Genomic DNA, 25,108 nt, shown 5'->3' with positions numbered 1-25,108 from the left:
CAGCTCATGTCGTGGTCTCACAGTTCGTGAGATTGAGCCCCATGTTTGAGTCTTTGCTGACAGCATGGAGCCTGCTTGGGATTCTCTCTCTCTCTCTCTCTCTCTCTCTCTCTCTCTCTCTCTCTCTGTGTCTGTCTTTCTGCACTCCCCCACTTGTGCTCTCTCCCTCTCTCCCTCAAATAAACATTTGAAAAAAAGGAGAATTTGTGCTGAATTTTGGTTTCTTTTTTTAATTAATTTATTTAAATTCAAGTTATTTAGCATACACTGTAATATTGGTTTCAGGAGTATAACCCAGTGATTCATCGGTCGCATATAACACCCAGTGTTCATCCCAACAAGTTCCCTCCTTAATGCCCATCACCCATTCAGCCAATTTCTTTTGGAACAGAAAGAAGCAAGGAGTGGTCTGTCCTGAGCACAGAATTTAGTATGAGTAGATTATGACAGGATTTGGGTTCTCTTCTTAGGTGCCTTTAAAAAAAGGTTTTTTTTAATGTTTATTTATTTTTTTTAACTTTTTTTTTTTTTTTTTTTTTTTTTTTTTTTTTGAGACAGGGAGAGACAGAGCATGAACAGGGGAGGGTCAGAGAGAGGGAGACACAGAATCCGAAACAGGCTCCAGGCTCTGAGCTGTCAGCACAGAGCCCGATGGGGACTCGAACTCACAGACCGAGAGATCATGACCTGAGCTGAAGTCGGCTGCTTAACCGACTGAGCCACCCAGGAGCCCCAATGTTTATTTATTTTTGAGAGAGAGGGGGTGGGTGGGCAGGGAGGGGCAGAGAGAGAAAGACACACACAGAGAATCAGAAGCAGGCTCGAGGCTCTAAGTTGTCAGCACAGAGCCCGATGCGGGGCTTAAACCCACAAACTGTGAGATCATGACCTGAGCTGAAGCCCGATGCTCAGCTTACTGAGCCACCCAGGCGCTCCTCTTCTTAGGTGCTTTGATAGCCAAGTAACCGTGGTGTCAGGACACTAAAAAGACTAATCATTCTGAGATTATCCATACCAACATGAGGTTGTATCAGATGACTATGTATTTGCACATTGTAATGACTTTGAACATAAATGCTACTATAAAACAAATTCCAATATGGCTATACTGCAATAAAATTAGTCTCATAAATACGCAGTTGAAAAAAACATGTGAACCAAAAAAACATTGCATTTGTAAATGAAGACAATTGTCTGAATTCAGTTAATGGATCCTTTGCTGCGAGTGGTACCTCCCTACAGTGTTCCAGGCATAACCCCATGAGCAACTTTTGATCAGGGACTTCCCCAAAGCATCTTTTACAGTTCAGAAGCAAACAAAGCATGGCAATTTATTGCGGTCCCATTGTACAAATTAACTGCTTACTGTGTGTCTAAGGTAGGCTTTGGAGAGAGGAAAACGTTGGTAAGATACTTACCCAGGCCTTGAGAGGCTCACAATCCATTTATGACAGCAGACTAAACAATGTGTCTGGATTTGGTAAACTGGGATTGTATCTCCTTTCATTGCTTTCCATAAGTCCCTTGATGAGCAGAGAATTCTCTGACATAGTGGTTGCCCCCGGAATCTGCCCTGTGAAAAGGCGGTAAATGCCTCCCGGGGGCTCATTTTCTCAGGTCTTGGCTGGTGCCAGCCAGTCATTACTTTGCTACAGAATTGTCATCAATTGGGGAAGATTATTTTTTTTTCCAAAATGAAAATAGAGTTATTGTTTTTCTTCACATTGTTAAGAAAGTTACATGCTAATTGTAATAGTAGTAACAACCCTCTTACAGTGTAAAGAAAGTAGAAATCAGCTCAAATCTCACGATCTTCACCTTAAATCATCACCATCACGTTGATCACCGTTTTTCTACACCGTTTTTTTTTTTTTAGAGACAGGGAGAGACAGAGCATGAACAAGGGAGGGTCAGAGAGAGGGAGACACAGAATCCGAAACAGGCTCCAGGCTCTGAGCTGTCAGCACAGAGCCCGACGCGGGACTCGAACTCACAGACCGAGAGATGGACACTCACAATTTCACAAAAATGATTTGCAGGATACTGCTATGTATGCCTCTGTTTCACTCAGCCCATATTTCCATGTTAGTGGATACGGAGCTATGTAATAATTTTAATGGCTGAATAATGTTTTATTAAAAATATAATTACTTATTATAAATCATAAATTAGCCTGTAGCCTATTGATGGTCATTTAAGGGGTTTTCAATTGTTTAATGTTATATACAGTACTACACTTAATGTCCTTGGGCATATGTCTTTGTACACTTGTGTGCTTTTTCTACTTAAGATACATTTTCAGAAGTGGGTCAATAGTCCTCAGGTATACATGTTTGCAATTTTAATGTATACCAAGAGCATATACAAATGCCCATTTCCTTACACTATTAGCCTTCTTGGAGGTTAACAGTGTTTCCTAATCTAATTGGCAAAAATATTTATTTATAAATGTTTATAATTATAAATTATAAGTTACAATTTATAATTAACTTTTTCAGATTTTTAAAAATAGGAGTTGAGGGACACTTGGGGGGCTCATCGATTAAGAGTCCGACTTTGGCTCAGGTCTTGATCTCACGGTTTGTGGGTTCGAGTCCCGCACTGGGCTCTGTGCTAACAGCTCAGAGTCTGGAACCTGCTTTGGATTCTGTGTCTCCCTCTCTCTCTGCCCCTCCCCCACTTGTGCGCTCTCTCTCTCTCTCTCTCTCTCTCTCTCTCTCTCAAAATTAAATAAACATAAATTATTTTTGAATAGGAGTTGAATATCTTTGTGAAAGTTTTTCAAGTAGAATCCTTGGGATACACTCATCTATGTACTGAATACTTAAAAAGAGGGGAAATCCGAATGTATGCCATGGTGCACAGTATATGAAGGGCCTTTGTGAAGGGACTAAATGCCAAGAGCTTGTTTTCAAATATCATTGTTTTACCATTGCTCCAAGTTACTTTACATACTTACGTGATAACTGGTTATTGGACTAGGCTCTACCAATGTGCATTTTTTTTCCGTTCTGTTTTCCAGCCCTGCTTTGTAAGCTCACCCCTGCAATTTCCCGTCTAAATATCTATAGCCCTACCTTTACTGGGTAGTGTCAGCCTTTCTCATTCATGAAGTCATTTCTGACCACAGGCGAAGCAGTGAGGCTGTCTGTCCCCTAGCAAACGCTCCAAGCGTGGTAGCCTTGCCCCTGCACCCCTCCTCCAGTGCCTCCCCCCTGCCTTCTCTGGTTTTCCTGCCTGTAGTGCAGAAGAGTGCAAAGTCTTAGCCCTTCTCCAGAGCCTGTAGCATAGGTGGAGAAGTTTAGTATGTCTTAAAATTATTTTGAATTGTATACCTCGCCTTCCCAACACCCGTGTAAAGTCTTTAAGGCATATGCTAATTCTCAGAATGTCTTTATAAATCTTAATAGCTCTAAGCACAGTGCTGCGTACCAGACAGAGGTGATTAATACACCAACAGCAAAGAGTCTATCTTTTCTTATTTTGTTAGAATCGTAAGGCTATCACCTGGGGAAAATGATTAATCTCTGGTATTGAGCCAAGTGTTTTACACAGGTTATTTTATTGCACACATCTTCATATACTTCGTAGTTGGTGCTGCTGAGATTTAATCCAGACCTGAATCTAAAGTCCATGTGCTTTCCTGACTTTACACATTTTTACATCAATGGTATTGTTTTGAAAACCCCAGAAACTTATTACTTCCACAACTGCTCCATTATTATCTTATGTAATAGAGATTTTTTTGTTTGTTTTTTTCTCTTCTGAATTTTGATTTCTTTCTTTCCTGAGTCATCTTGAAAAAAGAAAACTGAAGTATAAGAAGGATACCTATACTTGCCATCCTGAATTTATTTATACCTCCATTGTAGTACCTTGCCAAACATAGCTAAAACACTCAAATTCATTTGAGAATATATTCCTTTCTGGACTCACTTATATTTGGAAAACATTTTGAAAATCAAATCTGACCCATGACCCTGCCTTGGCAGAGGTTTAGAGTATCTATGTATAGAGTCAATGTTTGTCTGCATTTGTCTTAGCAACTAATCACATGATTCCCAACTCATTCCTTTCTCTTTCCCATCCTTTGCCCACCTTTGTCCTTTTTTGAGTGTTCCACTTCCAGCCCTTTCTCATTCCCCCACCCACCTGTCTCCTATCCCTGCACCATCTCGATCTTTCTGTCCCATCTCTTCCTCCGTTATACCTCCAAGCAGCCCCCTTACTGTCTGTATCTTAATTTCCCCATTCCTATCTTTATCCCCATTTCCATCTCTTTCTGTCTGGACCCTAAACCCTGCAAAAACACATGCAACCTGCATATCTTGGGCTTCACAGTCTCCCTGAGGTCACCTTTACTTGCACACCCAAACTGAAATGGTAGCACACACTTCCCAATCCATTGCAATGGGCTCCCTTCTGAGAATGTTAATATCTCACTTGCAACAGAAAAGAAGGTCAACTTCGTATCTTCGATCTGACCCCTGAATCAGGACATTGTGTCACTTTTCGAACTGCTGCATGGTAAGACTTGTTCCCCAAGCCATTCTGTGATGCCTGAGTGTGCTTGGTCCCATCACTCTAGCACCTTATGGATGTGGAACCCAGGCACGCATGGGGACACACACGTACACGTACAACTGTGGTCAGCTAAGCTTTCACAGAAGTTTTTGTTATGCTGAGAGTCTTATTATGTCTCTTGTGAAAGCAGCTTCTTGAGTTTTTGGTCCTTGGCTCCCCATCACCAATTAGCAACACCCAGGCTTTCAGTCACAGGGAAGGCCATACTCAGGCTACAAACATTTCTCACTAGAAAAAAATAGCCCACAAATAAGCAACTTGACCTGTCTCAATGTCTTTTTTTTAACCCACCAGAGCTTTTTGAAGCACCCTTTCTCTCTTTCTTCTTGGTTATTAAATAATCAAGGTAGTGGCTTATACTACAACTAAGAGATAGTCTACTCCCAGCATGGAGACCTGAATTCTGTCGGCTTTCAAAGAACTGGGTCCCTTGCAGTTTGTTGGATCAGATTGAGTCTGGTTTGATGTGTTGTTTGTGTGTTTGCTTGTTTACTTTGTCCAACAAATATGCAAGAAATTTAGACCCTGTGTTAGTCAGCTCAGGCTTTTATAACAAAATACTGTAGACTGGGGGGACTTAAAGAACAAACATTTATTCCTCATAGTTCTGAGCCTGAGAAGACCAAGATCATGTGCCAACAAGGTGAGAGTCCTCTTCCTGGCTGTGTCCTCAGCTGGCAGAGAGAGAGGGAACTCTGGTCTTTTTTCCTCTTCTCATAAGGACACACAGGTCCCATCCTGGGGGCATCATCTCATGACCTCATACACATGTAATTCCTTCATAAAGGCCCCTCTTCCTCTACTATCACAGTAGAGGCTTCAACATGGATTTGGGGGACACTCAAACATTTAGTCCATAACAGGCCCCAAGTTCATTCTGAGGTCTGGCTTGAAGCACATGAGTATTTCTTCCAAATTTATAATAAAGGAATGGGAACTCAATCCTGGCATGATGACATGAACGAGCTTGTCTCCTCTTTCATTTCATTCATTTCAATCCCTGTAGTGCATAGCTCTGTGCTTTGGGTTCATTTCATATAATCGCAGAGCCAAACTACTTAAAAGAGTTAAAATGCATTTTATTCCTATGTTGTGTTTGTTCCCCCTACAATTTTCTGTTGAAATCTACCAATAAAGGTAAGAAAATGACCCAGGTTGAAAATACTTTTTGTGCTAGTAACCAAGATACTAGTCTTGTTTCACCTATTTATTATGGTACATAATGTGCCCAGTTATTTTATCTCTAAGAACAAGAAAGGAGAAAATTGCGAAGTTGGGAGGAAAAAAAAGAGTTTCAACTTTTTCCTAGAATGCAAGTTGTAAATATTTTGCAGGATGTCAGTTGTCTGAGAGCATTTGCATAGTAGTCATGGGAATGTTTGTGGATTTGAACTGGAATGGTAGGGGCACCTGAGTGGCTCAGTCAGTTTAGCATCGGACTCTTGATTTCTGCTCTGGTAACGATCCTAAGGACCTGGGATTGAGCCCCACTTTGGGCTCTGTGCTGAATGTGGAGCTTCCTTAAGATTCTCTCCCTCTCTCTCTCTCTCTCTCTCTCTCTCTCTCTCTCTCTCTCCCTCTTTCTCTCTCTCTCTCTCTCTCTCTTCCCCCCCATCTTCTGCCCCCTCCCCTCCTTGTGCTTTCTCTCTCGTTTTCAAAAATAAAAAATAGAAACAAACAAACAGGAACTGTAAACCATTTCATCCATTTGTAAAACAGGAACTGTAAACCATTTCCAATTTTTTGGAAATTGACCATTTCCAGAAATAGCTTTAATAATCAGTTGTGTCAGGTTTTAAGAGCTAGAATGTTGAATTGAGAAGTAGAAAAATCGATTCTTTTCTCCTAAGGTCATTCAATCTTTGGTGCATTAGGACATGTCCAAAAGATTTTTCATGGAGATGCATTTAGGGAAGGTTTTTAATGGGAGAATTTTAATTTTGTTCTTGGCTGCTTTGCCCAGTTGCAAATTAACAAACTATTTCCTTCTAATTAAATAAAATGATAAACTCTTTTACTGATGGCATTCCATTCTATTGTAATAATTCTTTATAAATATTATGACAGCAGTGTGAAGAGAGAGGGTACTTATAAGTAAGAGAGCAATCTGTTTTCAAATAAATACTTTTCTTTTTTGTTTTAATTTTTTTTAAGTTTATTTATTTTTGACAGAGACAGAGTACGAGCATGAGCTGGGGTGGTGCAGAGAGAGAGAGGGAGACACAGAATCCGAAGCAGGCTCCAGGCTCCAAGCTGTCAGCACAGAGCCTGACGTGGAGCTTGAACTCACGAACTGTGAGATCATGACCTGGGCTGAAGTCGGACGCTTAACCGACTGAGCCACCCAGGTGCCCCAAATAAATACTTTTCTTAAAACGAAAACCTTACTGAATCAGGGGAAAAAAAACCTCAAGAATCTTCTGTGTATATGTGTTTTATGCCATTGTTAGTACACAGATGTAGATTATTCAAACTTGTGGATATAATTATCAGTTCATTTTTTTTATGTTTGCTTTGTTTTCAAATGGAAGTCTTTATGCTTCTACAATTATGCAAAACATTGCAAATCAGAAATTGTCAATATAATGTAATGTAACATTAACAAAAATTAGTGGGTTGCATTTATTTTATATCCCTGATAATTCCTTTTGAGAATGGGGTTTCATCAGACATGGACTTTATCATTTTCTTCCTTTTCAGAAAGATACCAGACTCTTTCTTTCTCCTTTCAAAGAAAGTATTTGTTTTTTACTTTTTAAATTAGCAATTAGCAATTACTCCATATTGATTTTGAGTAATGTTTTTTTTTAGTGTTTACTCATTTTTTGAGAAAGAGAGAGAGTGGCGGAGGGGCAGAGAGAGAGGGAGACACAAAATCCAAAACAGGCTCCAGGCTCTGAGCTGTCAGCACAGAGCCCAACGTGGGGCTTGAACTCACGATCTGCGAGATTGTCACCTGAGCCGAAGTCGGGCGCTTCACCGACTGAGCCACCTGGGCGCCCTGAGTTTGAGCAATGTTTTTTTTTAAAGTTAAGTCCTGATTTAGTTTTAGCTTCTCATCACTCATTGCGAAAAATATTTCTAAGTTGCGGGCTACCATTTGTTGAACTTTTACCATGTGCCCGTCACTATGCCTTAGCGAATTTGTCTTTTATTTAGTCTTCACTACAAGAATCAAATATGAGTATTGTTTGCTACATCATACAGATTATGATGCCGAAGTTAAGTTAGTTAATAAATTCAAGGTCACATAAGTAGATGAAAAACCAGATTTTAACCGCACACCTCTGAAGTTTGGGCATTAACCGTTGTGTTATATACTCTCATGCTTTAATTGTTTATTTAGCTCTTTATGCAGAAGATACTTTTTTTTTTTTTTTTAATTTTTTTTTCAACGTTTTTTATTTATTTTTGGGACAGAGAGAAACAGAGCATGAACGGGGGAGGGGCAGAGAGAGAGGGAGACACAGAATCGGAAACAGGCTCCAGGCTCCGAGCCATCAGCCCAGAGCCCGACGCGGGGCTCGAACTCACGGACCGTGAGATCGTGACCTGGCTGAAGTCGGAGGCTTAACCGACTGCACCACCCAGGCGCCCCAGAAGATACTTTTTAAGCACCTGTCATACACCAGGGGTTGTGGGTAGAGTGGTGAACAGCCCAGTTGTACATGCCTTCCTGAAACTGATAGTGTCACAGAAGAAACAAGCAATTACAGCAAAGCGTGTGTTGCTAAATGCTATGCAAGGGGAGGTGCCAGGGTATCAGGGAGCACCTGGCAAGCGTAAGCAGCGACACAGGAAACCTGAAGGAAGGCATCAAAGTAGGCTTTCAGAGACAGGAACATTTAAACTAGGGCCTGAGAAATGCCTTGGGATTGGATACGTGAAGGAACAAATGTTTTTAAAAGTTGAGAGGTGAGAAAGAGCACGGTCCAGTAAAGGAAATGGAAGAAGTTTAGAGTGCCTGAAAATATGGCTTCAGGAGTGGGTTGGCAACAGAGAAAACTAAGAATTGGTCAAAGGCCAGTCATTAAGAGAACTTGGACTGTGTTACGGGCAGTGGGAGACATTAAAGAATCTTAGCAAGGAAAATTAAATGATCGCTTTGTCTCTAAACACCTCGGTCTCTCTCTCTCTCACTTTTTCTCTCTCTGTCATAAATTAGAGCAGGAGCAAGTGACATTAGAGGTGGCGTAGGAGAAACGTAGACACATTGAAAGGTATGTAGGAGTAGACTCAGTAATTAATCAGAATCTTGGAGAAGAAAGAGTCAAGAATGACATGTAGATTTCTGATATGAGCAAATGATTAAGATCATTCACATACATAGAGAATACAACGGGCTTGGGGGAAAGCTAGTAGTCCAGTTTTAGACAGAGAAATTACTCAGTAGAGATAAACCCATTGGATTTGGCATTTAGGAAGTCATTGGCCACCATGGGGAGTAGCCATGTTGTAACAGAAATCAGACTGGCAAATTGATGAGTAAATGAGAAGGAAGGATGTTAGGACACTGAATGTACATTACTTATTCGTGTGCTAGAGCATCAGCTAAAACAGAACATGGGATTTGGTAAGAGCTGTCTTAATAAGGGGTAATTTTAAGGTGTGTCTACTAAGGGTATGATCAAGAACTAACAGGAAGAGGCTGCAAAAGAAGGGAAAGAAAGTCATTTCAGAGATACAGGATCTCAAGGAGGCAAGGTGGGAGAGAAAATCAAGAGCACAGGTGGAACCTGGAGGTTTGTACCAGAGGAGAGTCATCTCTCCTTCTCTGAAACCAGGGTGGAAATAGGAAGGGTGAGTGTGGATGTGCCTAAATTTGGTATCAACACGGAGAGGAAGACAGAGTTGAGGTAGACTTGAATTTGAGGAAATTCCTACCTAATGGCGGCCATGTTTTTTAGATCTAACAGGGTAGTCTCCATTTTCGAGCAAAGAATTTATGTTGGCATAAATGTTTTAAAAAGTGACCATTAAAAAGATGTCAGTTCTTTCGCATTTTAAAATTTATCTTGGGGCACCTGGGTGGCTCAGTCAGTTGAACGTCTGACTTTGGCTCAGGTCATGATGTCATGGTTCGTGAGTTTGAGCTACATTGGGCTCACTACTGTCAGCACAGAGCTTGCTTTGGATCCTCTGTCTCCTCTCTCTCTGCCCCTCTCCTGCTCTCTCTCTCTCTGTGTCTATCAAAAATAAATAAAACATTAAAAATAATTAAAAAATTTACTTATCATAGCAAATTCCTGAACTTTATGCAAGATCTATAGGCTGTGGTCATTATATAGTGCCACCTTGGCCCCCAAAGGAAACAACTTAAAGATGTGTTTTTCAGAAAACTTTTACAGGAAATTAGATTATTTGTTTTCATTTTTAAACTTATTTTTTGACAGAGAGTGGGGGAGGGGCAGAGAGGGAGAGAGAGAATCCTAGGCAGACCCTGTGCTGTCAGCACAGATACTGGGCCTCAAACCCACAAACTATGAGATCATGACCTGACCTGAAATCAAGAGTCAAACGCTTAACCAATTCAGCCACCCAAGTGTCCCAGGAAGTTAGGTTTTTAATTAGAAAAAGATAGTGTAAGTAATCTTGACATTACCACTGGTTTCAAAATTTTGTAGTTTCACATTTTTTCTCATTTCATCAAATAGAATAGAATGCTCTATTTGTATTTCAATCTTCATGGTGTTTGTTGTAAATGAATATATGGTTTGGTACTAAATCCTTTGGGAAAAACAAATAGGTCTCAAATAGTTTAGTCTCATGGTTTAGTGTTCCTGTTTAGTGCATGTTCCAATATGCAAGGAACAGCCCTTTCTCCGTCTGCCAGACCTATGGGGTTATTAAGAATAAGCACTAAGCATTTTATTTTGTTTATTTTTTTAAGTTTATTTATTTATTTTGAGAGAGAGAGAGAAAGAGAGCAGGGAAAGAGCAGACAGAGAGAGAGCGCGAATCAATCCCAAGCAGACTCTGAAAGCTGTCAGTGCAGACCCTGACATGGGACTTGATCCCAAGAACCATGAGATCATGACCTGAGCCAAAATCAAGAGTTGGATATTTAACTGACCCAGGCACCCCAAGAATAGACACTAAACATTTTAACTACCGCCTTTTGGATGACCTCAGGCATGGTATGAGCATTTCCCCACTTTTTAGAAGAACTTAAAAAAGAGTATCATAAAACATTATTTGGGTTCTGTATTCATTTGCAAAATTTACATAACAAAACACCCCATACTGGGTGGCTTCAGATGGGGAATTTCCTGTCTCAGTGTTCTCAAGGTTAGACAGCCATGCTCCCTCTGACACCCTGGAGAGAATCCATCCTTGCGTCTTCCTAGCTTCTGGTGGTGTCTGAAGTATCTGAGGGTCCTTGGCTTGCAGTTGTATCCGTCCAGACCCTGCCTCTGAGTCTGTCTGGGTCTGTGTCCAGATTTCCCCTTTATATAAGGATACTGGTCTTATTGGATAAGGTCCCATCCTGATGACTTTATTCTAAGCTGATTACCTCTCCAAAGACCCTGTTTCCAAAGAAGATCACATTCGGAAGTACTGAGGTTTATAATTTCCACGTATCTTGGCGAGAAGGGGTGCAATTCAACCCATAATACATTCCAGTAAGAGCACATTTTGTCTTAAAATATCACGTTAGATTCATAAACTCCTTGAAAAGGAACGCTTTTGACTTTCCATGTTTTCTTTTAATAGTCTATGCTAATGATGACTTTGACATCTTCAGAGTCCTAAAGTATCTCTTCTGTGGCTGCTAACTTCTTCAACCGTCTTTCCATCAACGGTGTTAAAAGATAATATAGAAACACTTTCATAATTGCATTTTATCTCCGTCTGTTTCCTTATACATCCTTTAGTGGGACCATTAATTGAACTAAGATTAGGACAAAAAGAAGCAAAGAGGAAAAGGAAAATGCAATAATTCCCCCTCTAAAATAATTCTTTAAATTTTTTAAATGTTTGTTTACTTTTGACAGAGAGAGAGAGAGAGAGAGAGAGAGAGAGAGAGAGAGAGAGAGAGAATGAGTGGGCGAGGGCAGAGAGAGAGGGAGACACAGAATCCGAAGCAGGCTCCAGGCTCCAGGCTCCGAGCTGTCAGCACAGAGCCCGATGTGGGGCTCGAACTCACAAACTGTGAGATCATGACTTAACCTGAAGTCAGACACTTAACCAACTGAGCCACTCAGGCTCCCCTAAAATAATTCTTTAGTTGTTTTCTAAAACTACTTTAGTTTGATAATCCTAAGCATTTGTTATTTCCAAATATGTAACCAAAAGATTACAAAGGAAAATTGTCATTTCAAAATGAGTAGCCCTTTTAGAACTCCTGGGTGGCTCAGTGGGTTGAGCATGTGACTTCGGCTCAGGTCGTGATCTCACAGTTGGTGAGTTTGAGCCCCGCGTTGGGCTCTGTGCTGACAGCTCAGAGCCTGGAGCCTGCTTCGGATTCTGTGTCCCCCTTTCTCTCTGCCCCGCCCTTGCTTGTGCTCTGTCTCTCTCTTTCAAAAATGAATAAACATTAAAAAAAAAGAACATCCTTTGTTAATTCATTGGTAATAACATAGATATAGGTCTAACAACTTTTATGCAAGTGAATAAACATTTTGATAGTATTTGTCAAAGTACCTTCTCTTAGGACTACACTCTATTTATTCATACATTTATTCATTAAATATTTTAACATGGTGTTTACCTACTCGGCAGTGTTCTAGGTACCAAGAATGTAGCAGTGAACAAAACTGAAGAAAAAAATCCTCGCATCATGGTGCTTATATCCTGATGCGGGAGATGGATAGTCAAGAAGACAAAGAGGCTGTTACGTTGAGAATAGAGTGAAGAGGGGCAAGGGTGCAAGGAGGGACGTACGTTAGGAGCTGTCGAAGTCATCCAGGCAAGAGACTGGTGGCTTGGACCAAAGTAATAAGCAGCGAAGGTGGTGAGAAGTGGTTGGATTCTGGATGAGCTTTGAAAAGAAAGCCACCAAGATTTGTTGATGGAGCAGAGATGGTGTCTGAGCAAAGGAGAAGAGTAAACGATGACCCCAACTCTGCACCGAATAAAACAAATAACTTGGGGAGCGTGATTCTTTTATGCTGTGTAGTGGAAAGAATTTGATTACACATGTAAATTGTTAAGGGCAGAGTTTTCCAAGCAGATTTAAAGTTGGGCTGGGAAGTAGTCATTGCCTTTGGGATGTGTATTTGGAAATAAATTAAGTGATTAAGGAAGTGGAAATGATTAGAACTATCTGTCAGAGGAAACAAAACAGAACGGGAGCTGTCTTCTCACCTTTGACAAGCAGAGGTGGAAAATAATCACAATAGTGTTTTTATGAAGGCGATGAAAGAGGAACAGATTACGCACAAAAGTTTTAAGTTACTTCACCTTGTTTCTGGAGATGTTGGAAACATCTGATTTGATTTTCCGAATAAGATGGCAAAACTTGTAGACATTGAATTAATTTGACGTGGCTACTGCCAGCAGTTATAATCATGGTTTGACTGCTCTGGTCCAAAGATACGGTGGCAGTTTTAGACATTCTAGTGTGGTTGGGCTCTTAGCCAATCTTTAGGGAGGTAACTCACTCCACATCTGCCGGTCAACCCCTCTTCCCTTCCCACTCTCCTCTCTGTTCCTGTTGTTTAACTTGCTGCTCCCACCCATCAGATGACCATCAGAGAATGTGAACACTATAGACTGGTCCTGGGATGGGATTTTTCCCCATATACTGTCTTGCAGCCTGTGACATCATTCCTTCCTGAAACGTATGTAAACCAGAGGTAGTGGTTTGTCTGGCTCTAGAAGTGACGGGTCATTCTCTATACAGAGATGTCAAGGGTGCACAGAGCACACCTTGCCAACCTCCCTTTGTCTTGAGACCTCTCTGCAGCCTGTGCAGAAGGCCATTTTCAGAGTATTTTAGGCCGTGATTATGTGTTCTTTTCAGCAAGCCTGACATAGCGCTCAGCAGTGTGTGTGTATCTCCATTGGAGTTGAGAGTAATCTGTGCCATGGGCTTTTACTTTAGGTCTTTTTTAGTTATTGGTATCGGTGGGTATCCAGCAATCACAAATTTTAATTTTTTTAAATGTTTATTTATTTGTGAGAGGGAGAGAGAGACCGTATGAGTGGAGGAGGGGCAGAGAGAGAGAGAGGGAGGCATAGAATCTGAAAAAGGCTCCAGGCTGTAAGCTGTCAGCACAGAACCCGACTCAAGTCTCGAACTCATGAACCGGGAGATCATGACCTGAGCCAAAGTTGGACGCTTAAGCAACTGAGCCACCCAGGTGCCCCTCAAATTTTAAACCTTAAGATGTGTATTAGTACTTTAAAATAAAATGCTAGAGCTTTTGTGTGTGTCATAAAATGTTTTGAGAGCTCTTTCCCCAAGAGGAAAAGCGTTCAAAGAATGCCCAGTTGTTGGAGATTAAAAGTCACGATGGTAAATTAGGACACGGGTTGGTGCTGGCATGAAACAGGAGATTTTACCCTTTTATTTGCTCAAAGCTAAATCCTTCATGCCGTAAATCTCGTTGATCACTGTGTGATATTTGAGGCTAAGGCACTCTAAGATTCTAGCAGATGTGTAGATATCTGTTGAAATGATGATATGCTCGTAGTGTTTTGAGGTAGATTTGTACTCTTCTCCATTTCTCAATGCAACCTAACACCCAATGCTGCTTTCACCTTATTTGACGTGCATATGATTGTACATATGATTGTGCATATGATTGCAAACTTAAAAGTGGTAAAAATATTTTTAGTGTGTTACCATTTTTGTTATTTTTGGATATAGGCATACAGTTGTCCATGTAAAGTGGCTCTATCATCTATCTATCTATCTATCTATCTATCTATCTATCTATCATCTATCTATCATCTGTCTTTGTGTTTAATGGTTTATCAACAACATTCAGCTGTGTCTGCCTTCTTCATTTACCGATATCAATTGGTCAAAAGGTTACAAAACATTTTTTACATCAAATACAATTAGGTTTCCCTGAAAATGCACACTCTCAACAATAAAGCATAGATATATTTTCGGTCACTTATGTGGATCTTATCATGGAGTACAGTGGAAGGACACTGAACTGTAAATTGTTACAGTCAGAAAGTGTTTACAAAGTAATAGCGAAATAGACCCTACTGTCAGTGTGCTTTATTTTGTTGCAAGTAAATGAACTTGATTTAAAATTATTTAACCAAGAAGTGAAATCGATTGAAAGGGTACATTCTGACCAGGCAGGAAAGGTTAGCTCAGGAGGCATGGGTTGCTCAAATTCTGTATATTCCAAATAAAGACCTGTCTTTGGGAATGGCCCTTGACCGGCTCTTGGGACATAAGCTCTGAGCACTTGGAATATTCTGCCGGAAAGGAGTGTTTTGTATGCCCAGACCTTAGGCCTGCTGTACACTTTGATGACATCAATTTATCTTAACAATGTGTTTTATGGTGAACATGTACCTGGTTTTGCTGGGGAAACAGGGATAGGAGAAGGGCTGGATGGAATCTGAGTAGCTGAGGTCATTTATGAAAGCACTGTATGCCTAAGGGACAGGCGTCAAATAAAAACCTGAGCACTGGGGCTCGAGCATGCTTTTTTGTTTGGCAACACTTCACACATATCATCCCGTAGCATCCTGGGAAAAATTAGGCAACATCCCATAGCATCCTGGGAAAAATGAGGCCTGTTCCTATGTACTTACACTGTGAGAGAACAAGTCACTCATCTCTGGAAAGTCCTGTATCTTTTCTCCTGGACTCTGCTTCATGAGCCTTGTCCATTTGCTGATATTATTGTGTCCATTCACTGTATTAAATTGTGTCCATTCACTGTAGTAAATTGTAACCATGAATATAATAGCTCTTTTGACTCCTGTGGGCCCTTCTAGTGAGTCATAGAGCTGAGGATGGTCTTGAGGAACTTGACACACTGACTGACCCAATCTTTAGAAAGACAGAGGCAAGTGTTTCTTGGGCCTCAGCAGCAGGACCCGATAACAGTTGTATTTAGGTCATTGCCCGGTGACAACTTAACTCCGGCCATCTTCTGGATCCAAGCAGAGAAGGTGATGGGTGCAGTTCAGGTCAGTCATGTAACAAAAGACAGAGCATTAGCACAAACATGACCATTAAGGGATACGGTATGAATTAGGCCAACTTATTGTCTATGCCAATATGTGTTTATATACATAATGCTTCTGTTATTACTTTTTAGTCTTTCTTATATTCATTCACATTTAAAAGGGGTTTTCTGCCGACTTCGGCTCAGGTCATGATCTCACGGTCCGTGAGTTCGAGCCCTGCGTTGGGCTCTGTGCTGACAGCTCAGAGCCTGGAGCCCATTTCAGATTCTGTGTCTCCCTCTCTCTCTGCCCCTCCCCTGTTCATACTCTGTCTCTCTCTGTCTCAAAAATAAATAAACGTTTAAAAAAAATTTTTTTAAATAAATAAAAGTGGTTTTCTGTTAATATTTTGCTTCTAGTAGAGTGGCAGGCACTTTGCTAATTAGTTAATACTTTTCATACTGATATTAAATAAAAATCACATTTATAGGTTTATGTTTCATTCAGGAAATAGTTAAGTGAATACCTGCATTTTTATGGTGAACTTCCTATCTAACAGGTGGCTGAAATATAATCATGTACTAGGGGTGTGATCTAGGCCCATGGTTGAACCTCTCAGATTCAGATTCCTTCTTTGAAAGAGGAGGTGATTTCCCATAGGTGGTGGTTATGAATATTTCATGAGATAACATGTATAAGCCCTCAGCATAGTGCTTGACATATGGAGATGTTCAACAGTATATTATTCCTTCTTTCCTACCTTCTTTTCCCCCCTTCATTCATATTTAAACACCTACTGAATTAGAATGTATAATCTCTAAGCCACAGAATTGTAATATCTAGTAAATATTCATGTATGTAATCTACAGTGTGACTACTTTGTCATACTTTGTGCATCAACATTTTTCATTTCATATATAATTTTTAAATGTGATTTAAAAGATTTCTTAAATTTTTATTTCATGCCAAATAGTTATATGATACCTTTTTTTCATTAAAATTATTCTCTTATTCCTTTTCCTCCAAGTAATATCATTGTTTCTAGGGTCATAAAATACACATGTGGCATAGCAAGCATGGTCATCCTTTCATGAATAAAAATATGAAAATAGATGGTAGATAGGGCTTAAAAATGTGTTGATGCTTATAGACTAGTAAAGTGACACAAGATATTCACACACACACACACACACACACACACACACACACACACACAATGTTAGAGAATAGGATATTTTCCCCAGATAGAGAACTGGTCAGTAAAAATTATGTCAAGGATACGTGTACTTTTACATTCCATAAGATCAAGGATGAACTTTGAATCTCATTACATGTCTTTAAAGGAGCTGCATAGCAAAATAAAGGAAGAGTAGAAGAAATAGAGAAAAAAGTTCTGTGAAGTCTGTTTCAGTAATGAGTTAACTACCAAGGGTATTAGCCAGGCACAGAGGCATGTGTATCTTCCCAGCGTTTCTAGGGACTTTTAGACCAGACAGTCCTCTTAGAGCTGGAAGTTAAGGTTTAAACCTAGTTTGAAGAGAGCTGATAGAAGGGAGAAACCACAGAAGTGAAGTACCTCTTTCTCATTTTTGTTCTCTCCCATGTTTATCTTTCTCTCCCCTCGACACAGTTGGGAAGTTCCCTTCCTTGAACAACCTCAGATTCAGGATGAATATATTTTGGTTCCACTATAGAATATCTAAATGTGACGGACAAGACCAAGGAGAATACAATTTTAAAAAATACTGCCCCCCGATAAAAGCTTATTACGGTTTTACCTTAACCATAATTTAAAAATGATAATTGTGGTCTTGAAAAGTGCTTGATAGATTTCTGCCTGGTGCTTAAAACTGAAAATAAGTGGGCAATCAGAACAAAACTACATCATATCGATTTTTCATTAAGTCAGGCTCCAGTAAGTTACCTTCATTTCCAACTCTTTCTTTTGGTGGCCAGTACCGTGACCTGAATGCTGCCAGAGTAATCAGACTGGTGCTATAACTATTTATACATGTGACAGGAGAAACATTTTAGCTGAAAGGTTTTTTTGTATTATTATTAAAACACTGTCACAGAAAATAACTGTGATTTAGTGACAATGGTAAATGACTCCATTAGTTGGTCAGTTGCTATATGTAAATAATTCTTTGTGCAAAATGGGATACGAAAACTTGTCCAATAATTGCTAGAACATTTTTATTCTGGTGTCATTTTTGATAAGTGTTTTTGTTGATTGTGCACAATATTTACGTTATATGCAATTGGATAGAACTTGTAGAAATATAAAGATCATTCTCTAGTATTATTTTGCCAGCTCTTTGCAGTAAGGCTGGCCAGAAGTTTATTTTTCTCCCTCTTTTACTAGTTGAGACATTAAGTAAAAAATTGATTACATAATGTTTGGCCCTATAATCAGTGTGTTGAAAATATGATACCTGTGCATTACAAATTAAATTGATATAAAACATCTTTTTATTTTTTTAATTAAAAAATTCTTAACATTGGGGCACCTGGGTGGCTCAGTCGGTTGAGCATCCAACTTCAGCTCAGGTCATGATCTCATGATTTGTGGGTTCGAGTCCCACATCAGGCTCTGTCCTGACTGCTTGCTCAGAGCCTGGAGGCTGCTTCGGATTCTGTGTCTCCTTCTCTCTCTGCCCCTCCCCTGCTCACACTCTGTCTCACTCTGTCTCTCAAAAATAAACAAATGTAAACTAATTAAAAAAAATTATTAACGTTTATTTTTGAGAGACACATTGAGAGAGACAGAGCATGAGCAGGGGAATGGAAGACAGAGAGGGAGGGAGACATAGAATGTGAAGCAGGGCCAGGCTCTGAGCTGTCAGCACAGAGTCTGAGTGGAGCTCAAACCCACAGAATGAGATCATGACCTGAGCCAAAGTCGGACGCTTAACCAACTGAGCCATCCAGGCGCCCCTGATATAAACATTTTTTAAACATTTTTATTTTAAGGAGAAATATTTTCTCCCAATTTCTATTTAGACTGTTAATAGCCACCAGACTACATCTCTTTATTTTGTGTAGCAAGACATTGGAGGAAAAATTTCCAGAACAACTCATATTTCCTATAAAAAGAGAAATTCTGCACTACGATCTTATTTATGGGTATCTCTAAGAATCCCAAAGATATTTGCAAACAAGCATCACATATCCCTGTTGAGTGTTACTCACTCACGATTTACATGTTTACTGCTGACTAGTGCTAAGCACTTTGCCTGGTATTAGATATACAAAGATACATCCAACTTCTTCCTTATCTTCAAGAAGACCCACTCTCTGAGTTCCTGGGGACACAGATTTGTAAATAACTAACTGTAATGCAACATGATCATCCTAACCTAAACAATGTACTTGGGGCCAAAGAAGTACTTAATTCCTGTCGGAAGACTGAAAAAGATTAAGTATAAGTAAGTATGAAAATTGAGCAGGAATTCGCTAAATGGAGAAAGAGGAAATTGACAATATTCCGAGTATCTACTCTTGAAATAAAAACCATCTACCATTCTTTATCATGCACAGACTGGAAACTTCATTCATTCCTTCAACAAATATTTAACACGTGCCTACAGTGAACAAAACATGGAGACACAAGATACTTCTGTGTCTCTGTTGTGTTGCAGTCTGATTGCCTAGAAAGTGAAGAATATTTTCTTTACCCATTATATGTGTACCACATTTTAAGAGCCATTAATATGGGCATAGGACCCACAAAGATATTTTTTTAGAAAAGTACATTTATTCATTCATTCAGGCAGCCATTCAGCCAACAATACGAACATTGAGTGCCTGTCATGTACTCAACAATGTTCAGAAGAGAACATTTACCTGGAAGGAAGGCTTCAAGAGTCCTATCTACCTGGACAAAATTTTGTAAAGAACAGAGGAGACAGGATTGAGCTTGGCGAGTGGCCACAGTCAGAGAGAAAGGCGGGAGAGAAGGAAAAGAGGCTTGTGCACCAGGCAGGCTGATCAAGGAGGTTTGGGGAAGAAAGATCAAGGAGAGTTTGGTACCAGCAGTTGACGCAGAGAGGCCGATGGGCTGAGTTGTGCAGTGGTCACTGCTTACCTGAAGATTACATCCAGGAGCATGTGTATGAGCAACCAGATGGGAGAGGAAGCATGAGGGACCCCAGTGGAGATGCAAGAAGAGAAACATGAGAGGCAGAAGTGGGGTCAAGAAAAAATGTCCTTCAAAGTGGCAGAGACGAGTTGGTGTGTAAAGGTAGAATGGATGGATGGATGCGATTTTTTTGTATGTGTCAAATCTCTTGGAATTTTTATAATTTCAAGAAAATTCCCTGCTTTGTTTCATTTCCTTTATATATTTTCAGGATAACAATCTAAGAAAAACTTCATTTGCATTTGTTCACTGAATATATCACATATTTATTAACTTTCCCTCATTGTTACACTGTATTTACATGATTAGGATACAAATGCAGGTGCCTGGGTGGCTCAGTCAGTTAAGCATCCAACTTTGGCTCAGGTCATGATCTTGCGGTTCGTGGGTTCAAGCCCTGCGTCAGGCTCTATGCTGACAGCTCAGAGCCTGGAGCCTGCTTCAGATTCTGTGTCTCCTTCTCTCTGCCCCTCGCTTGTTCAAGCTCTCTCTCTCTATTAAAAATAAATAAACATTTAAAAAATTTTTAAAAGGATACAAATGGACATTATGAATGATAAATAGGCCTTATTTAATGATATACATATATATATATAGCTAATACAATAATTTTGATTCTTATCATACTGATTAGTTTTCAGTGTAGCTCACTTTATTCTGAATAATTTTATTTATATGCTTATAATATAAAATCATTACTACATTTTTCCTATATAAATTATAAGCAGTGTGAATAGTGGAATTTAAAGGAGAAAGCCTGAAAATGAAAACCTGTTATTTTTGAATGTGTATTTCACAGCATAAGAACAAAATGTTTTCGGCTGTTCATTTTATAAAGAGAGAAAATGCATTTAAAATTAGAATTGTGCCATTCAGAGACTGTAATTCATGCAGTCATAGGAAACATAGGAATGCTCCATATCAGTGGGTAAAGAAAAAAAGTCTCATTTCAATAAAATGTTTGGTGATTAAATATCTGTAAATAGAACTTTTTCTTTTTTAGAAAGAAAGACAATTGAAAGTCAGGAATATGGCATTAGGCTTTTCACATGGTTCAGTGAGAAGCAGAAAGCTGTAGAGCTTGAACCCAGGTGATAAATGGAAAATTCTTATTCTGTAGAATTCTGGGGACACCTGACCTCCACTAGCATCAGCGCTTCTCTGCTTTTGTCTGAGCCAAGATAGACCTAATTAAAAGTTTGACTGGGGCCCCTGGGTGGCTCAGTTGGTTAAGCTTTCGGCTCAGGTCATGATCTCACGGCTTGTGGGTTTGAGCCCCGCGTCGGGCTCGGTGCTGACAGCTCGGAGCCTGGAGCCTGCTTCGGATTCTGTATCTCCCTCTCTCTCTGCCCCTCCCCCACTCATGCTCTGTCTCTCTCTGTTTCAAAAATAAATAAACATTAAAAAAATTTTTTTTTAAAGTTTGATGAACCCCAGTACATTGGGTATTTCAACGACCTTTATAAAAAATAAAAGACCCTCCATGAATTGAAAATGGTCTTTGACTTACTTTTCCAGCGGTGGTGGATCTGCACTGATCAGCCTGTGATCTGTGCCCATGATCCTCTGGGTTCAGTGACGCATCGTGAGAGAAGCTGTGCTACATTTGTCAGGTGGAGACACAGAACATGGCCCGCTAACCCACTGGAGACTAAATCTGCAACTTTGCTTGTGCTCACGGTGCTCCAGCAGCTGGCCACTGACCTAAGGCTATTAGCGTGGCTAGAATGGGCCTCGGAAGTGTTGGGCTTGGGAAAGCCCGGGTTCCGTGCTCACCCACAGTGAAGTGTGGAGGTTGGTCCAGTGTCTCTGGCCATCTCCTCTTCCCTGCTTAGGCCCTGTGTTAATGTCTCGCTTATCTTTCGTGTTGATAGTGACTTCTTTTCCTTTCCTTATTCCCTACCATTGGAGTCTTAAAAATTCCTTTCTAGAAAGAAGCTGGTAGGTATATGAAAGTCCAAGCATGAAGTCTCCTCATGTTTTCAGGGCAGATGGGTGGCCCCGTCCGTTAAGAGTGGGATTCTTCGGCTCAGGTCATGATCTCATGGCTGGTGAGATTGGTTGGTGAGATCGAGCTCCAAATGGGGCTCTGCTGCAAATGTGGAGCCTGCTTGGGATTCTCTCTCTCTCTCTCTCTCTCTCTCTCTCTCTCTCTGTCTCTGCCCTACCCCCCTCCCCCGTCTTTTATTCCTCTCAAAATAAATAAACATTCAAAAAAGTCTCCTGAGGTTTTTGAGTATGTTTATTTCCAAAAGGTTGTTTTTCTCCTTATAATTGGCCATTGCCACTCATATCCAAAATAAAGAATTTAGGGTATTTAGAAACTGTTCCTCCAGATTTCACCATAATGAGTAGCAAAGGTATGTCAGAGAGAGAAGATGCACTTTTTGCATTTATTCATTTTTTTATCTTCTAGCGGAAACCCCCACTGGTGGTAGATGATCTTTTTGAAGACATGAAAGATGGCGTTAAGCTGCTTGCTCTTCTGGAGGTCCTGTCCGGGCAGAAACTGGTAAGGATTTTTCCTGTGACCAGATTGTCAAACTGTTCCCTTTTGGGATTCGGAGGTTGTGGGGTTGGGAGTGTAAAAGGCGATGTCCTATAAAAGTGGGTAACACACTGGGAATACTAGTGTGTTAGTGTTCCACAACCCCCGAATAGATCAGTCACTTCCGGGAGCAGGGAACACCTTTCCTTTCTAGTTCCCACACACATTTAGTGGATTTAAAACTCTATATGTAGTAGTAGCAACCTTAGAAGGAAGAGTAAAGAACTTCATCAGTAATCTATCATGCTTAACTACTGCATCTTATGCAATGTCTATCCAGGAAAATTACTTGCAGATTAACATTGACCTCACTTCCAGAGTTTGCTTTCCGTTTGGAAAGGAATGTTGGTCCATAACTGTGTATTATTTATATACTTGTTTGTTGAAAATTAAGTTTGAGATCAGCATGACATTTTTCATACACTTGTGGACAGCCTCCATCATCAGTCATTTGTCACAGGAACAGCACCTTCAGAATCATTTGCTTTTTTCTTGGGCAGTGGAACCAGCAAAGTGAAAAACACATTGATAGTGAGCTACAGAATATACTTTTCTATGTTACTTAATAATAAAGTATAGACAGTCCCCAACTTACAGTGGTTTGACTTAATGACTTTTTGACTTTACAATGTTGTGAAAGTAATAGGCATTCACTAAAAACCATACTTGGAATTTTGAATTTGGATCTTTTCCTGCGCTAACAATGCACAGGAAGATCCTCTTGTGATGCCAGGCAGGGGCAAGGAGGCACCACTCCCAGTGAGCCATGCGGTCATGAGGGTAAAGAACTGGTACACTTAACAACCGTTCTATACCCACATAGCCATTCTATTTTTCACTTTCAGTACAGTACTGAATAAATTACATGAAATATTAAACACTCCATTATAAGATTGGCTTTGAGTTAGAGAATTTTGCCCAACTGTAGGCTAATGTCAGTGATCTCAGCACGTTTAAGGTGAGCTAGGCCAAGCTGTGATGTTCAGTAGTGTAGGTGTATTAAATGCAATTTTGATTTGCAGTTTTTCCAACTTATAATGAGTTTATCAGGATATAACCCCATTGTTAGTCGAGAAAGATCTGCATTTTTTTTTTTCTGGCTTACGTTTTGTTATTTGAGAGTAGTAGAGAGGTAAGTAGTGTGTGCAAAGATAAACTACTTATAAATGATGTGTATCATAATTACGAAAAGATACTCAGGAAATTACCTTCAAAATGTCGTATGACGTGCTAGAACACAGTGTCCTAAATTGGGAGCACTTATTTGTTCTTTGTCTATTGCTTCTTGACAACAGCTACACAGCCATGAAACTTGGTTAAGTGAGTTTTTAAACGTGTATTTGCCTAAACATAAATTTCCAGTTAATTTTGTGTGGAATGCTCAAAATAGGGTTGTTTGTTGAGAAACTACAAACTGATAATAATTTTGTGTAAATCTTCTCTCTAACTTGATTCAGAAGCGGATGCTTCTGGTGCCCTTGTGCTATGTCAGCTCACCTCCAGCTTCAAATGACTTCACACAGTGGGGGACATTGCCTACACCCTCTAGTAGCATCTTGCCTCAAACACTGGTAGCTTGCCTCCAGGTTTCCACCCTCATACCTTTGGTCAAAAGCACAAGTTGCCTAAAGCAGCCTTGAAGTGTAGAAGAGTTAATGGTCCCGAAGGTCCTCCAACCAATGCAGATGGGAGTCCATGAATAAATGCTGCAGTCTGGCATTGGGAAGGCAGACAATTCTGTGACGTATTTACACATGTCTCATGGAGTGCTTGAGTCCTCAGTAGGATTGAGGCCCAGTTGCTCACAGTGGAAACCCTCAATAGCATTTTTCTTCTTCCCTGTCTCACACTCCATGCACCCCCCTCACTCTTGCTACCTGGGATCACCTCCACAGTAAACTACATGCATCCAAGTCCTGTCTCAGGTTCTACTTTGGGGGAAATCAAAGAAAACATATATGAAAAGCCAATTTGAAATATGCATGAGCTAAATAAACTAGATTAGCATTCAGATGTCAAGTCAAATCATTGACTTGAGATATATACTCCCTTGATTGCCAGACATAATTGGGCATCTTTTTATTTCCTCCTGAATTAAGCTGTTTACTAAAAGGTTAAAGGAATCTTCATTCCAATTCAGTTGGGTATTCAGGAGGTATATCATTCTGTGTCAATATAATTTTGCCAGTATACTTGGCCAACAGGGTACAGAAAGCTTGATGGGCATTTAATTGCCAAGCTAAATGACTCTAGAAAAAGTATATATTTTGACATAAGAGTCCTATTTCTGTTTAAGTACCCTACTCATTCAGACATAAATTATAAGACCTTGAAGCTAGAAGAGATTTCAAAAAGAATCTCAGCTTTCTCACTTAGCAGAGAAGAACTGAGACATACAAGGTAGTTTCCAGTTTAACCTTTATTATTTACTTGTATTGAGCCCTCCAAGATTCTGAATTATGTAAAATGAAATTGCTCTTAGATTATAAATAATCCTTGGAAATGGTTATTTAAATTTTGTATATGTATACATTATAATTCAGGACCACATTAAAATGAAAAGCATGAATTAAAAAGGAATGAGTATCCCAGGAATTCTTGTAGAGCTTTCAAAGGGAGAATGTGGGTAAGAGCATTTCCATCAAGAGTTCTAACACTATTCAGAAATCCTAAAATATCTCATAGGTAGAACTCTATTAACAACACTGTGCTTAACATCAGAGTTCACATAGCCTGGAACTCTGACTCTG

At 39.9% G+C, this 25,108-nt stretch overlaps 1 protein-coding gene across 20 annotated transcripts in view; it reads left to right on the top strand.

Moving 5' to 3' along the window:
- SYNE1 (spectrin repeat containing nuclear envelope protein 1) overlaps nt 1–25,108 on the top strand; it is a 490,159-nt gene that overhangs the window by 84,156 nt on the left and 380,895 nt on the right. For all 20 annotated transcript variants that reach the window (XM_058735689.1, XM_058735694.1, XM_058735678.1 and 17 more), the window contains one exon: nt 22,227–22,322. In XM_058735689.1, coding sequence (XP_058591672.1) covers nt 22,227–22,322 — 96 coding nt within the window. The remainder of the gene's footprint in view (nt 1–22,226; nt 22,323–25,108) is intronic.

Source organism: Neofelis nebulosa, chromosome 6 (genome assembly GCF_028018385.1).
Source record: "Neofelis nebulosa isolate mNeoNeb1 chromosome 6, mNeoNeb1.pri, whole genome shotgun sequence".
Classification (NCBI taxonomy): Eukaryota; Metazoa; Chordata; class Mammalia; order Carnivora; family Felidae; genus Neofelis; species Neofelis nebulosa.
The sequence above is the reverse complement of the archived record's forward strand: the minus strand, read 5'-3'. Positions and strand labels throughout refer to the sequence as shown.